The sequence below is a fragment of the Propithecus coquereli genome, unplaced genomic scaffold (assembly GCF_000956105.1).
Source record: "Propithecus coquereli isolate 6110/MARCELLA unplaced genomic scaffold, Pcoq_1.0 Scaffold38, whole genome shotgun sequence".
In the NCBI taxonomy this organism is placed as follows: Eukaryota; Metazoa; Chordata; class Mammalia; order Primates; family Indriidae; genus Propithecus; species Propithecus coquereli.
The window spans coordinates 3,473,060-3,489,414 of NW_012149507.1; the positions used below are offsets into that span (position 1 = coordinate 3,473,060).

Below are 16,355 nucleotides of genomic sequence, written 5' to 3' on the forward strand. Positions count from 1 at the left end.
TAAGATTAATGAAATTCTGATCTTAGAAGTTAAACCAAAATATTTCAAACCCCAATGCTGCCATTTACTAGCTGTGTGTCTTTGGGCAAGTTCCTTAACCTCTCTGAGATCCTGCTTCTCATCTGAAAAATACAGAAAAAACACACACATTGTTGATTTGATGAAACAAGATCTTATAGGCAAATTGCTTAGTGTAGTTAAATGTTAATAATGAAGTATTACATTATTTTAATGGATAACAAGTAAATAGTTAGCATTAAAATATTAAATACCTTTTTATCTTCTCATTGCAAACCTGGCCAATTCCAGGGAGCCCTTCCTGGATACTCCTTCTTCATCACCATAACTGGTAAACTCCTGTTTCTAGTGTCTCTTTAATATTAATACATACTCCATTTACAGCACCACATTTTAAACTTGCTAACATGCTGATTTGGAACTATTTCTAAATCTATTTATGCTTTGTCTTCTCATCTCTGTTATATGCATATTGAGGGCAAGAACCGGCCTCCCTCTTCTTGGGTCTCTTTTAATTAAGCCCTGTGCAGTGTTCTGGGCACTGTAGGCTGTTTGTTACTTCTTGATGGGTAAAAAAGAGTGGTGATTATGCAATTCTTCCACCAAATGGAGGAGGAGTGAAATCCTAGATTGAGTTCATACAGAAGTGGAAAATCTAGGAGGAACTAAAGAGAGAAAGTCATAATAAAGAAGCCTTCTAAAACATAGCGCAACGCCCCGCAAACTCAGAAGAAATGATTGTGGAAAGAAAAAAGATCAGCGCACTGACAACATTATCTTGTGTGGTGCCCACAATTAGGGATTTAGAGTAGGATCCAGTAAAGCAAGAGGAACAGAACAATTCAGACAGTGGTAGCTATACCAGGTAAGTAGAGCAACCAGAAAACCAAAAGGGGAGGAGCTCACAAGAGGTGTTATTTGTGTGTACATGTGTGCATGTGTGTGTAGAGGTCAACAAAAATCAAAATTAAGAAAATGCTAATAGCTTTCATGAGGAGATCACTGGAAACCCTTAAAGAGTTTTTAAAGCAGATCTATGGAAGCTAAATTCAAATAAGAGGAATTCAGAAAGAATAGGTGACTGGGAAGTGAATGCAGCTGGTATAGACCACTGGTTTAGGAAGAAGAGAGATCAGATATGAGATGGTAAAAGTGGAAGGTTTAGGAAGGCATAGATCAACCAGAAAACATTCCTGAATCTTAAATGACAACTGAAAACAAATCATTGAAAATGTCCAATAAAACTGCTTTTCTTTCCAATGGCATCCTTATGCCTGACTCAACTATTATCAGCATGAGAAAACTAAGTATAAATGAATCAGAGCAAATGGTTTTAATTTTTCCTAAGACACAGGTTGTTTTAAAATTGAGACATGGATTTGCATGTATTCAAAATATTTTCAAGCCTGTTACATTAAAACACTATTATTAAAAGGTTAATGTCTAAAGTTTTGGATACTTATCTATATTACCCATATCCAGGGTCATAACAAAAAAAAAAAAAGATAAGAAAAAGGCAGGATTTTATAGAAAGTGAATTATCTGTTTTATATCTGAATAGGTTCCTCAAGATGAATGGTCAGGGTACACCCCTCGAGGTAAAGACGACGAAATTCCATGCCGAAGAATGCGGAGCGGCAGCTATATCAAGGCCATGGGGGATGAAGACAGTGGCGACTCGGACACGAGTCCCAAGCCTTCCCCCAAAGTCGCTGCACGCAGAGAAAGCTATCTCAAAGCTACTCAGCCATCCCTTACGGAACTCACCACACTCAAGTAAGTAGTACTAACGCTGTGTTTCTGGTCACTCTTTGTTTATCTCAGAGGGTCAGAAGGTACCACTCCTAGTGCAAGCAGGGCAGACAGCATCCTACAGATGGAGCAGAGTAATAGGGTGAGTGGCCTATTGGTTTCGACATTGGATCTGACTTGTATGTCCCAGTGCCTCCAAAGATGGGGCACCCACATGTGCTCTGCATCAATCGTAAGGTGAACACCTAACCTGAGAAGAAGAGTTTGAAACAATCCAGAATGACTTCCAAAAAGAATTACGATTTCTAGTCAAGGAGAACATCCACGTATCCCAATTCTTGGACATTTGTTCAGCCACTGAATATGCAGGAGCACTCTTCCTTGAAAGATCCTTGAATTTTTTGGATTACTGAATAACGTAGTAGAGGAGACTTCTTGGAGAAGCTTATAGAAGGTGGCTGTGTTTGAAAATTGGGTGATATGTGAAGGTTATTGATATACATTTTTAAATTGGGGGCACTCAATACATATTACAATTTGTAAGACCTTAAAAATGGGTTTTTTATTTTGAAAAATACGATTATAAATACAGTTTATGCATCGCTTAGCGATGAGATTACATTCTGAGAAAATGTGTCATTAGGCAATTTCGTCATTGTGTGAACGCCATAGAGTGCACTTACACAAACCTAGGTGGTCCAGCCTACTGCACACCTAGGCTATATGGTATAGCCTTTTAATCCTAGGCTACAAACCTGTACGGCATGTTACTGTATGGAATACTGTAGGCGATTATAACACAGTGGTAAGTATTTGTGTATCTAAACATATCTCTGACACAGGAAGGCCAACTAAAAATAAAATGAAATAAAATAAACTATCTCAACATAGAAAAGGAATTTTTGAGCTCTGTAATAATCTTATAGGACCACCATCGTACATGCAATTCATCATTGATCAAGACATTGCTATGCAGCACAAGACTGTCGTTGTCCTTACCTCCACTTGTGCTATTTGTAAACAGAGAACAGCATTACAAAGGAAACTACTGAAATTGATTATTTTAAGGAAGACTTGATATAATTTTAATACATTTATAGAGAGCAAATCCAGAGCCTTAGAACATGGGTCTAGATAGAATTACATTTGAACCTGAAAACTGTATTACAGATAATTAGTATTTGTAATTGCCTTTGATTCCATATTTGATGAAATGCATATGACTATTCATGCATTTATATTATTTAAACTATAATATTTTATACAAAATAAAATATTAAAGGACAAAATAAATAAAACAGAAAAGACCAAAGCAATTGAGTTAAGGAAAACAAACCGGCTGTTCATCAAGAATACTGAAAAATAGCTGATTATTCTGTGATGGGAATTTATTTAAGTAGCAAAGTATGTTATCTTTTAAAGAACTGGACAGTGACAGTCCCTTTGTGAATTCTTTTTCAAGGGATTATGCAGAACCAGTCTGAATCATTTTAATCAAACATTAATACCAAGACATTAGCAAGCCAACCCAAGAAAGCTCTTCTTTCTTTCCTTTGGCTTCCCATTCCCTTCTTCTTTGCCTTTATGGCTACATGTGTCCACGTCCTAGGACTGTCGTAACAATGTACCACAAACTTGGTGGCTTGGAACAATAGAAATGTATTGTTTCACAGTTCAGGAAGCTAGAAGTCTGAAATCAAGGTGTCAGCAGGGCCCTGCTCCCCTGAAACCAGTAGAGGATAATTCTTCCTCATCTCTTCCTAGATTGTTGCGGCAGCAATGCTTGGCATTCCTAGGCTTGCAGCTGCAGCACTTCAATCTGTCTCTGTCGTCATATGGTGCTCTCCCTCCTGTGTCCCCTCATGGCTGTCTTCTTAGGACACCAGTCGTACTGGTTTAGGGCCCTCCCTGATGACCTCATGTTAACTTGATTAAATCTGCAAAGATCCTATCTCCAAATAAGGTCACATTCACAAATACTAGGAGTTAGGACTTCAACATATCTATTTAAAGAACACAATTCTACCCACAATGCTGCCACACTAGGTAAAAGTTGATCATGGAAATGAGAAATAGAAACAGGTCTTCATTGCACTTTGGCACACCCAGCAGAGGCTTGGAAAATTAAATATACCCAGTCTGAAAAGAACTGGATTTATTATAAAGGCAGTGGGCCAAGGTGGTTTAAAATGAGGGTGGCCAAGAACTCTTTTGGCAAATATCATCTGTGGACCTTAAAATATCTCTCCACTAGAAACAATAATAGGTAGTCACAGCCGTGATGTTAATTAACATTTTCCAGAGGATGTAAAGGAAGGGAATGCCATAGGCAAGAAAGTCACTTGGACCTGCAACCCCCAGTCACTTCCAGCTCTTGAGTATCCCGTGAGGTTATCATTAGGATGCACTGGTCACAGTCACTGAATGACACTTTGGGTCTCGGGCAATGTGGTACAGTAATTACTGCTGCTCACAGCAATACGCAGGTGTGAGGAGAACAGAAAGGAGCAGAGCCGTGAGAAAGATGAGGAGAACACTCTAAGGGAGGCTGAGGACAGTGGTAGAGGCTGAAACCAACATTCACAACTGTGCCTTGGGGCTACTCTCATAGTTTCTAGGGTGCGGAGAATTCTCTTTTGTCTTCTACACAGTATTATCTGATGTCCTGGACCGTATCTCTACAGCCATCATGTATTTCCTTTACTGCTCAGAAGTTTTAAGGGCAGAAAGAGGCAAACATACAGAGTGTGGCTAGGCTGATGGTAGAGGGTGAGCTACTTCAGACAGTGAAATCATTGAACCGAGTGTGAGTTAGTGACTGCTGTTTCCTTCCTCCACCCTTATGGAAATCCAAATTGGTAACCAAGGAACTAGGGGACACTTAGTAGGTTGAATAACTTTTTTATTTACTTAGGATGGAGTTTCACCAAACCATCTCTGTTGTCCCCTCTTCTTTAGCAGACAAGGAAACATCTGGCCACCATCCCAACACGTCTTTCTTCTCTGTGCTCCCGTCCCATTCCCCAGAATCATTTCTCACAGTCCTGCTAACCGCCACTCACTTCTCCCACATGTATTTTGAGTTCCATTTTATCATTACAGTCTTCATCATCTTCAACAAAAATGATGATCAGTGATCTCTAGTTTAATCAGATTTAAGGAGATACACAAGGAGAAGAGGAAATACAGTATGGAGACAAAAATTCAGACATGACATGACTCATAATCAATTCTGTCTTTTATTCCTTGATGATGTTTTGACTGGAGATCATTATTTTTCTAGAAGTTTGAAGCATTCAGTCCCTCATGGGAAAAAAAGATCCCCATATCCTGGAATTCTAGTTCCTCAAAAAAGAAAACTATATTTATGTTCCTACTTCTTTGACATTTAAGTCAATTTTTTTTCCTTCTTCCTCCTCAGCAATTCACAGCTTTAGGGATGAATCATAGCCACGAACCAAGATAACTAAAATTAGTCAAGTAAGATTGGGGCAACATTTTGTTGGAGGTTTTCAACTCCCATCTTCTCTCAGAAATGTTGGAGACAAGACACTCCTACACTTTCTTACATTGTTTTTCTTTTTTCTTTTCCATTTTCTAATTCCAAAGGCATCTTGAGGGTTTATTTATGTGGGTGGTTTTCATCTGCTACTTATTGTTAGGTATTGAATCTTCAGATATATAAGGGCTAAGGTCAAGTGAATATTCTGGAGTCAGGAGTAGTCTTGAGACAATGAAGTCCACCTTTAAGCCTACAAAACTCCTACAGCTACTCTCTGAAAACCACTATTTCTGTCATTATCTTCTCTCGTTCCACAGCTATTGACAAATCTCTTCACCTCATCACTAACTTTTCCTTCTTCCTCACTTATTAAACAGTGAATTTGAAATATGGTATCACCCAAGAATATTAGTATTTTCAAAAAGAGTTTCTGAATGTTTAATAGTAAATTTTCATCCTAGAGGAGATATTTGGGGGCCAGAATTAAGCATGTCACTGCAGCTTGGCTCTGATGAAGAATGTATTGGATTTGCTGTAACATGCTATTTACTTGGAAACTGAGACTACTGCCTGCTGCCATGATTAGTTAAAGCCATGTCCAAATCCCATCTTGGACTTTTATTCAATGTACTATAAGAAGAACTTTTTAAAAATGATATTTCTAAAGCAAGTATCTCACGGCTAAAATAAAAATAAATAAATAAAAATGATATTAAGTGAGCTGTCATTTAAAAGATTCTAAAGCTAAATTCAAATATCTGTTAATCCTGGGCAAATAACACTTTAAAATGTCTTCATACTTCTTTATCACTTCATCTAGTCACTAAGAAAAATTTTCCCCTGGAAAAAATAGTCAGTCTTTAATATTATAGACTTGGAAACTCCTCTGAAATTGGGGAGAGAAGGGCTCCAGGCTTTTGCAAGAGGGCCAGTCAGAGCTCCTAGCAATTTGGATAAAGTGTCCAACAAAAGGCTTCAGGGAGGTTTTTTCCAATTCTCAATGCCTTGAAGGCGATAGTTTTTCATTTTCAGGATGGTTAATCTTCCTAATCTTCATGTTTTCCCTTGGCCCTGAACCTTTTTTTTTTCTTTCTTTTTTTAGATAAATTGGTGAAATACTAAATAGCTGTGTGGCTTTTGGCAATGGGATTCATGTCTCTGAACCTCCTTATAGGTGATAGTCTCGGGCTCTTAGCATGGTGGCACCACTTAGGTGGCTCTCTCTATCACTCCCATGCTCCCACCCCAGGCCCGTGGCAGACAGCATTAGCAGATCCCAGTATTGATGGATCCCACCCTCTTTCCCTTTGCGCGCAGACTGAGCGGCAGAATCAGTCTCAACACAGGGCTCCAGGCAACCCTGATCCGCAATGCCCACAGGTGCTATCCTTAAACCACGTGACAAGTCTCTGAGGAACCTTTCAGCCCCAAAGTGCATAATAGGAAGGAGGAGGCACAATAACGGTGGCAGCTCACAGTTTAAAGACAAAAGGAAGTAGTATTGGTAAAGAAAATAATTTGAGAAGAGGTAGATGGGATATTCTCCTTCAACTTGACTTCTGAAGATTTAAAATGAATCGATTCTACATGAGGAACCCAAAACAATAGCTTCTTGCTAGAGTCTCTTTTTTTTTCCTTTGTATAATTTTCTTTCTCTCTTTTTCTCCCTCTAGACACACTGTGTCCTTTGCCTGTTCCTCGTGTTCCACACGCTCCTCCTACCCACCTACTGTTCCTCATGTTCCTTTTCTTCCCAGAAAAAGAGAGGAGGGGGGGAGCAAAGACAGGAGCATTGCTGTTTTTTCCCCAAAGATCTAAACCATATTTAAGAACACAGCAACGTGCATCATCCCACCTTTGTGCTAAGTAGCATGAAATGTCTCTGCTTTCCTTTGTTGTCTGCTTTCCCCAAATGCTTTGTGGTTCCTCTCCTACCTGTCCCTCAGTAGCTTTGTAACATACAATAGCAAATGTTCCACGCAATGGCAGGGAGAACCGAACAACCTGACACTATATCACTACGTCCCCAGTCATATAAACTCGGGGTAGTTTCCCATTCTTCCCTGGCCATAATATTAATGCTTTCTTCTATTATTCTCTATCCTTCCAATTGGCCCCCCATCACTTTCCGAAATAATAAAACGTGGAAAAAGTTTGAAAAGGGGAAGTCATTCTTTCTCATAGACAAATTATCCAAATACCTTTCAAACCCCTGCTAGAAATAAGCCTGATTTAAAAATTTAAAAACTAGTATAAGAAATTGCCTATTATATTCAGTCCCTGATCACCACACCCACCTTAAAGAAGAATTAGTGCTTCATTGGGCTATGAGTGCCCTCCTCCAAATGATGTGGGCGTGTATGAGTCTTATCATCTGTCCAATGTCCTAGTTCCTTGCTATAAAATTACTCTTTAGAAAAGAATATTTTGGAAGGAAACCTACATAGATTGAACAGTCCCTACAACAACCAGGACTCCAGAATGGAGAGAACTGCTTGTGTGTCTCTAGGCGAGATGAAAGAATGAAAGGAAATCCAGATACTTTTTAGAGAGAAGGAAGGAGATGTTTTTTAAAAGTAGGCGAGATATATACGTTTTGACAAGGTTCTGAGTGCCTGACTAAGCACTAAGGGTTTTTCATTTAATCATCAAAACTCTATACATGTGATTTTGACCATTTTGCAAATGAGGACTCTGCATCTCAGAGAGATTACATAACTTGTCCAAGGTTACCTATCAATTAAATGTCAGAGCTAAGATTTGAGCCCAGGTATAGAAAGCAGAAAAGATAAAAAAGCTGGGTAGAATGTTGAACTTACTAAGACTGCAGTAATGAACTATTTAAAAGGGGTTTAAAGATGGAGGGAAGAGGAAGATCAACTGGCTATGGACAGCTGAGAAGTTGTGGCCAGGAAAAGGAGACATTGAAAGCAGATTGGGAGGATGAAGAGTGGATCTGAGGGGTTGTCAGAAGGCTGCAGTGAAGTAAGTTCTGACCTGTGACTGTGAGCAGCAGACATGCCGCAGAAACAGAAGGACCCGGAGAATGTCTTCACTCAGACGTGGCCTGGGGTGAAGGAAGGAAGGACCAATGGCCACAGCCTCAGAGCTACAGGAGGGGCTGGCTGACAGAGGACGCAGGGAGAAGCGGAGGCCTGGATTCACCTCTGTGAGAGGTGAATTTGCAACAACAAATCCTGGACCTGGAGCTGCTCCGTGGCTTACAGTGCATAACCTGAGCCTTCTTCACATGACCGCAGCCAGGTCTGCACTCCTGCCAGCTGGCTACTCAGGGTGGTGTAAAGAGTGTCCCGGGACACCGCAGAGATGAGAGCAGGGGAAGGCCCCAGTTGAGGGTTCTGGAAACAAAGATTCCCCACACCCTTTGGGTAGTACTGACCAGAGACACTGCCCACTGTACTGCCAGGAAGACTTCTGTTTGCAGAGAGCCTTAGAATTCCACTGTGCTGCCCATCTGCGGGCCGCCGTTCCTTCAATTCAAATCTACGTTCCCTGTTACGGGACAGTCACCCAGGTAAAGAGAGCACCCTCGCTGCAATCAGAAATTGTGTTCATGTGATCACTCACTCATTTATTCATGCAACGAACATTTATTCAGTACCTTTAATATTTAAGTACTGTGTGAGCCATTTATACTTTGGTTTCAATACATTTATTAAATGCTTTACTAAAATCTGGGTTTCCAGAGTCAAGTTGGAGAGAAAATATATATATGTGTACACACACACACACACACACACACACACACAAGTCTAAGAATGGCAAAAGCAGGCACTATAGAGAAAAAAGAAACTTAAAATTCAAAGGCTGAAGGTATTAAAGTTGATAGTTTTGGTTAGAATTTTGTTCTGGTCAGAAAAATCTACTTTACCTGACATGGGGAAGGATTGTTTTGTCTTATTTTGTTTTTCGGGGATTTTTTTGCTGCTGTTGTTGCTGTTTTCTTTTGTTGTTGTTGTTGTTGTTTGCAGGTTACTATTAGTATTTTGTCAGCATAATTCAAATTATTAGCTTTACTTTCACTTTATATTATTAAAGAAGTCCTCATCGTGCACCCAGATGGCAGGACATTATACAGGAATGAGAAAAGCTTCTTTAAAAGGAAGCCTAGGCCAGCATATTAGGAGTTGCTGCTAATCCTTTTTGGAAACAGGATGTGTGTGTAAGTCCTAAATAAATGTGTCTTTGCAGAGAATGCATATGGAATAGCAAACCCATCAACTTCCCTATATATAAAACAGGAGGAAATGAGAACAGAACCACAGCCCAAGGAATTTAGGTTAGTGGAAACGGGGAACTTCTACCTGTAAGTCATTAATTATTGAATAAATTCGTTTGGAAATTTTTAAAGAAACTTTCCTAGGCATCTTTTAAAACACCCTGAGTTCCATTTCTGAGTGCTTTGATAATTCTGCTTGAGTGACAAAATAGCTCTATACGATTTTTCCAGCCTGAGGAATCTAACACTTCAGCATAAGATCAACATCATATTCTTATCGTGTCCATTGATCCTGTATTTTCAAGCTAAGCATTCAGGAAGATGAAACTTCGAGGCACCCAAATAATTTGGTATGCCCTAAATACATCACTTCTCTTCCTGACTCTTCCCTTTCTATCAGTGGCATTACCATTTTTGTAAATACGGTCTTGAAACTTCACAGCTCACCTCTCGCCTCTTCCAGTTTTAAGGCTTCACTTTTTCTCACTTGAATGATTGCAGTGGGCCAGTTTGTCTTGCTGCCCCCAAGTGTCTCTCTTATATGGACGTTATATAGAAAGTCTTATATAGACTTTCTACCATGTTACTGAAAAATCATCTCAGAATCCCATTTTGTCTATGCACAAAGTCCTCAACATAGCATTCAAAAGTTTCATAGTAAGACTCCATTCTCTTCTGAAATCTTCTTTCCTGCTGTTCTCTTACAAGTATTCTATGCTTCCATCAAACTGAGCTGCTAAATGTTCTGAGGATCTATGTTTCTGGCTTCAGGCCTGTGTTAGTCACGATAGGCTAGATTATGATGGGGGTGAAAAAGCAACCACAAAATCATAGAGACTTCTAACAACAAAAATTTATTTCTTGCTCACACCACGTGTCCATCTTAGTTCAGCAGGGAACTCTGCTCACATAGTCACCCAGGGGCCAGGTTGGCGATACTGCATATCAACAAATAGTCCCAAAGTCACCAAGGAAGGGGAAGAGCACAGAATGAATTGAGCACTGGCTCTTAAAGCTTCCACTTGCGAATGGGACAGGTTGCCTCCATTCCCACTTCATTGGCAAAAGTTAGTGACATGGCAATGTCTAACTTCAAGGAGGTCAGGGAAGGCAACCTTACCACATGCCCAGGACACAGACACACAAAGCAGCACTAAAGACTACCTTTTGGACATTAAATATTTGGCTCACTCTTTCTCCTCCAAGCAAATTACATTCATGACCCTCTACCACCATCAAGGGGGAAAAAAACCCAAAGCCCATCTTGGGCCAATATTGAGTTCAAAGTTTCCAGGTGGTGTGTGATAGTTTGTACAGAAAGGAATGATGTGCTGTAATACCTACATCTGATCCAGGTGTGTCTTTGAGACAAATTATCAGCCTCCCACATACCCAATATATCATATCGAATATATGATGGTAGGTAGTACAAGAACAAAATGTCCACAATAAACACTCCCATTCTGAAGGAAGAAGGCAGGAGATAACAGTAGTTACTGGTCCATAAGAATTCTGCAATCCCACTGGGTAAGATGTTGCAGGCTCTCTACCCTGGCAGGGCGACTGTTTCTTGGTAAGGCTACAATTCTGCTGCCTGGGAGCAACTTCCTTGTCTATTGTTCTTCATGTCTCCTAGCTCGCTGCTCTGGAAGAGTCTTCCATTTCTGTTATCTTCCTTGACCATATTCTTAGCACACATCAGGGAACATGTGCTCCTTAGGAGCCCAAGAGACACTGTAGGACTCCTCACTTACCAAGTCTTTTAATCTAGGCAGTACAGCTCTCTCCAAACTGCAGTCACTTCTTATCTACTGATTCCAGTGAGTTCTATATACCAACTGGCATGCTCACAGAACCTTTCTAGAGACAATTATTATTTTTGTTCAACTTTGTCCCCTTCCCTCCCCTATGTCTCTATCTTAGATACTCTCAGCTTGTCAGGCTAAGTGGGAAAACCAAACTTATTAGCTGCTTTCCTCTGAATCCTTTTGTCTAATCAAGAGGATTTGCTTAATTGTAGCTTCCTTCTAAATCATCTGAATCCATTCAAAGATTTGAACAATGAGGGGAGGTGGCCATATCCTTGATTTGAACTTTGGCACAAGGAGTAGTTTTTATTGTGTCTTCATCATTCAGAAGTCTTCTAAGGTTTACCTTTTACAAGTTGGATTGAAATCAGTTGCTTCTTCAAACGTGCAAGTCCACAAATGTCTAGACTCTTTATTTCCTTTCACTGCTACCTGCAATCTAACCAATGCTTTTCTGAGTTCATTTCTAACTACATAATACTTTGTCAAATCTTGACAGCAGCAACCAACACATGCTGTTAACATTGTGGTTTGCAACTACTTCCCCTAGAGTTATGAGTTCATTTGTTACATCATCTACCTTCCAAGTTGTTGTAGACAATAGTTTACCAAATGATTCACCACTGCATAACAAGGGTCAACATTTTTTCAGCCTCTGATAACAATTACCTTGCTGCCTACTTCCAAATCTTGAAACCACATTTACCTATTTTAGGACTTTTTTGTTGTTCTTGCTACACAATCACACCACTTCTGATAGCAATTTATGTTCTAGTTAGGATAGGCTTAGGTTATATTCTGTTAATAAACAACCCCCAAACCCCAAAAGTTTATTTGTTATTTGCAGTATGTGTCCATGATGAGTTGGTAGCTCTGCTCATTGGAGTCACTCAGATACTCACAATGACAGAGGGTCCATCCCAATAGATGCTTCCATGATTGCCAAATCAGAGAAAGGGAATATTGTGAATGGACCATAGTTTCCTAGAGTGATACACAGCACATTCACTCAAATTTCATTGCTAAAGCCATCTACGTGACCACACCCAATTTCAAAGAGGGAGAGATGTACAATACTATCATATGCCCAGAAATTGGAGCCCTGGATATATTTGGTGAATGGCAGTTGGGAGACCTCAAGGCCTGTGTTTACTTACTATACCTCTGGGATGCCATCTCCTATTCATTTATTCATTAAACAAAGATTTACTATAACATATTTCTTAAGAGTGCAGGCTCTGAAGCCATATTACCCAGGTTCAAACAACAGTTATGTCACTTCTAGATGTGTTACAATGGAAAAATTATTTAACCATTCTGTGCCTCAATTTCCCGTCAGTTATAGGGATGGTAATATTTCCTACCTCGAGAGTAATTGTGACGATTCAGGAAGGTAACATATGTGATGCAGTCAGCACAGTACCTAGCATATGGTAAGTGTTCCTGTAGCTATTATCAGCATTATTATTAGTGTTGGCCGCCTACTATGTACTAGGCATTAGGATATATCAGGATTCCTAGTATAGTACAACCATGATCTAATGGAGGAGAAGACTAGAAGTTTCCATTCTTTTAAATCTTCCTCTCAGATTTAACCTCTCCCTGTTGGCCATTATGTCTTCTCCCTAAGAACTCCCAGAGCAGTGTGTTAACATTCCTGAAGGTAGTTGTAGCCTTCTTAAACCCTTTCCTATTTTCTCTGTCCCTCACATAGAAGGAGGTTCAAATGCTATCTGAAGCAGTGTTTGCAAAGCACTTGGCACAAGGTTTGCCTGCAGGAGATGCTGAACAAATGCTAACACCCCATTACACAGCCCTGTGTGCCTAAGGTGTCTTGAACAGTAGCTTCCCAGAGTGGCTTCAGCCTGCAGTTGTTGAGTTGAATTGTCATCTCACATCTGTGCGGCATCCTTTGGCTGCGTCTGTGCTCGCTCAGATTCCTCACCCTCCCTCTGCTTCTGAATCTGTGGTTCTCTGAAAAGCTCCCTGTTCCTTCTCAACCCTACTTTGCATTGCCAGCCCACCTGGAGGCTGGGAGCTCAGTCTGGCAGGTACACATTAGCACGTTAAAAATATCTACACAGCCGTCCCTAGTATTGTCATCCACTTTGAACATTAGCATATTTCCTCCAGTTCATCTGGGAAATCCCAGTTCTTTCTAGTTCTGTGAGAAGGAGGGGGCTGGCTATCAAAGACCAGCATTAACTAGTCTTTTTTAGAATTGAGGGAGGGTCCTCTTCAATGATCACATGAACTATGCAGAACTCTTTAAAAATTGTTCATGAACCCACATTAACTGATGAGGAGGAAATATCATCTACCCTGATAGTAATTTTTAATTTTCTTCCAAGCCTGTTTTTTCAAGATTAAACAATTATAAGTAACAGTTTTTCATGAGTTTTCAGTACATCTCATTTGATCCTCCCAACAATCTCAGAAGGAATTTAGAGTTGATGTTAACCAACACTTTACAGATAAGCCAAGGGTTTCTCATGGTTATCAGCTTCATGAGGTAGAGCCTGGGCTTGGTCCTTGGTCTTAAGCTCCAGCCCTCTGCTTTCCACTCCAACTTTCTTCCTCCCACTGACTCCTGGAACTCTGAAGACTTTTCCCTGAACAGCCTGGAAAGTGGTTTCACCGTCTGGACACTGTTCTTGACTTCCAGCTCAGAACCTTCTTTTAGTTCTTTGGACCACTTCTCTTTCCCAGAAAAAGCAGAGCGAGCTGAGAGCTCTCCGCATAGATCCAGATTACCAACTGCATATGAAATTGCACCACCTCGGTTGCATCATTCCAGTGCCAAATTTCAAGACACTCAGCTGTGGGTACAGGTGCCTGAGAAGACTCGCCCAGTCCTAGAGCTCATGTCTTCACAGCCTAGCATTAAAAAGCCAAGCTAGGACTGCTTTCCGTTGTGCCAACCGCCTGCTCTCAATAAAGAAAAGTTGTGTTGGAGTTTTAGAGGGTGATAAACTGGAGATGAAAATAGCTGACCATGTTCATGAAGCCTGAAACTGCATTTCCTCCCGGGAAGGAACCACCCCACAGTGCTGGGCTGGGTCCCATCGTCCAATGAGAGCCATGGTGGATACCTCTTCCCAGCTCCAACCTCAGTTTCGTCAACCTGGTAGCTTGATATTGGCCATGATGGGAATATTTACACCATGGAAATCAACACACTCTACAAGTCAGAGCTGCTTCCTCCCAGAGAGTCAGTTTTTAAACATTTACCAGTTCGCCACCAGACATTATCTTCATCTAGCCTTTCTTCAGAGATGGGATGAAAGAAAACTCTTAGGAGCAAAACTAGAAGGAACCTTAGAGATGATTCCAACCCTGTTACATTACAAATGAGGAGATGGAGGCCAGCAGAAAGCATCGTCTTGCTTAAACTATTCAGCACATTTTAGGATCCAGGTCTTCTCATTCTCAACCAAGATTCCTTTCCTAAGGAATCAAAGTTTTCAAGCTGCTACCTTCCCTGAGGGAAACAAAGGAGACATAAGTCTCTGTCTTCGCTGCACATATGATTAAGTACTACCAAGAGCGATGGAAACGATTTTGTATAAGAATTTGTAAGTTTAAAAATTACATTATGTACCTTACCTCTAAAAGGCAATAGTTGTTCAAAAAAGAGAAAAAATTAATATGAAATGGAATGAACAAGGAATAGCTTCATGAAAGAGAAAGGATTCAACATGGAATTTGGATAACTCAGAGGCAGTAAACTAGGGAGGGGGGATGTGTCTGAATACAAAGAAACCAAGTTGACTTAGAAATGGGGAACTGTCTTTGGATAAACAGTGAGGACTTTTATAAGCAAGATGCTTAAATATCGAGAGAATTTGTTTTATTGTAATGCAGTTAGTGATAGGGAACGGCTGATGGCAGAGCCAGGGAATGAAATGAGTGTTTTAGAAAGGTGGCTTGCATGGTGTGGAGTGAAAAGGCCCGTTCCAGGAGAGTATTTTTCCTCTTTTAGACAAAAGTATATTCTATATTATTTACATGAGTATATATGTAAGGAAGGATGTTTTCTAATATCTGAATAGTCATTCTCCCTGTGGGGAGGTTTTGTGGGTTAATTTTGCTGTATTTTTTGTGTTTTTCTCTTACTTTTTTCCCTTTTGCTTCTTTTTTTGTTTGTCTTGTTAGAATGTATCTAATTTTAACCAAAAAGAAAATCTCAAAGAATAATAATGACTAGCACTTGGAAGCACTCCCTGTATGCCAGACACAGTATGTGTGATAACTCTAACGGTCCCTGTAAGACAGGAATTCTTCTTATCCTGAACTATACAAGGAGGAAGCGGGGGCACACGAGGTTAGTGGACTTTCCAAAGGTCACAGAGCTAGATGTGCCACAGCCTAGGATTTGAATCCAGAGCCCATATCATTAACCACTATCTGGCCTCTGCTTGAGATAGAGAGAGACAAATTGGAGGCAGAGAGTTTGAAATCAAGTAAAAGAGCCGAGAGAAAGTTGTGCTGCTCCAGGGAGGAAATGGTAAAAGATAGACTGAGATGCTACCAGAACGGGAGGAAGGGCTGGCATACAGAGTTACACGGATAAGTAAGGATACCAAGGACAAAAGCCAACCAAGACAGCTCAAATCTTATTGTTGCTGCTGCTGTTACTTTGTCTTGTTTATGGTGGTGATGCCCTCTACCCCAATAAACACCATCCCTACACAGATCTCTTTTCTATTTCCAAATAATGGGATGATTTCTTCTTTTATTATTACAAAAAATAGTACTCATAAAAATTTCAACAGCACTGAAGAGTATTTTAATAATATGTAAAAGTCTTCCCCCCTCAATCCCTTTTACCCCTTCATAGAGGTAAGATTTCTAAGTTTCTTACCTATCCTTTCAGAAATGTTCTAGGCATATATTTAATATACATATGTCTAAACATTCTTTACACATACTGTTCTACAATTTGCTCTTTTCACTTAAAATTACGTCTTAAGCATTTAAAAAAATAAATTCTTGTAGGTTAACCACATTCTTTTCAACAGCTGCCAAGTATTCC

At 40.1% G+C, this 16,355-nt stretch overlaps 1 protein-coding gene across 8 annotated transcripts in view; it reads left to right on the top strand.

The window, feature by feature from the left end:
• Nucleotides 1–16,355, top strand: part of DLGAP1 (discs, large (Drosophila) homolog-associated protein 1) — a 341,764-nt gene that overhangs the window by 64,454 nt on the left and 260,955 nt on the right. For all 8 annotated transcript variants that reach the window (XM_012652093.1, XM_012652092.1, XM_012652094.1 and 5 more), the window contains exon 2: nucleotides 1,580–1,794. In XM_012652093.1, coding sequence (XP_012507547.1) covers nucleotides 1,580–1,794 — 215 coding nt within the window. The remainder of the gene's footprint in view (nucleotides 1–1,579; nucleotides 1,795–16,355) is intronic.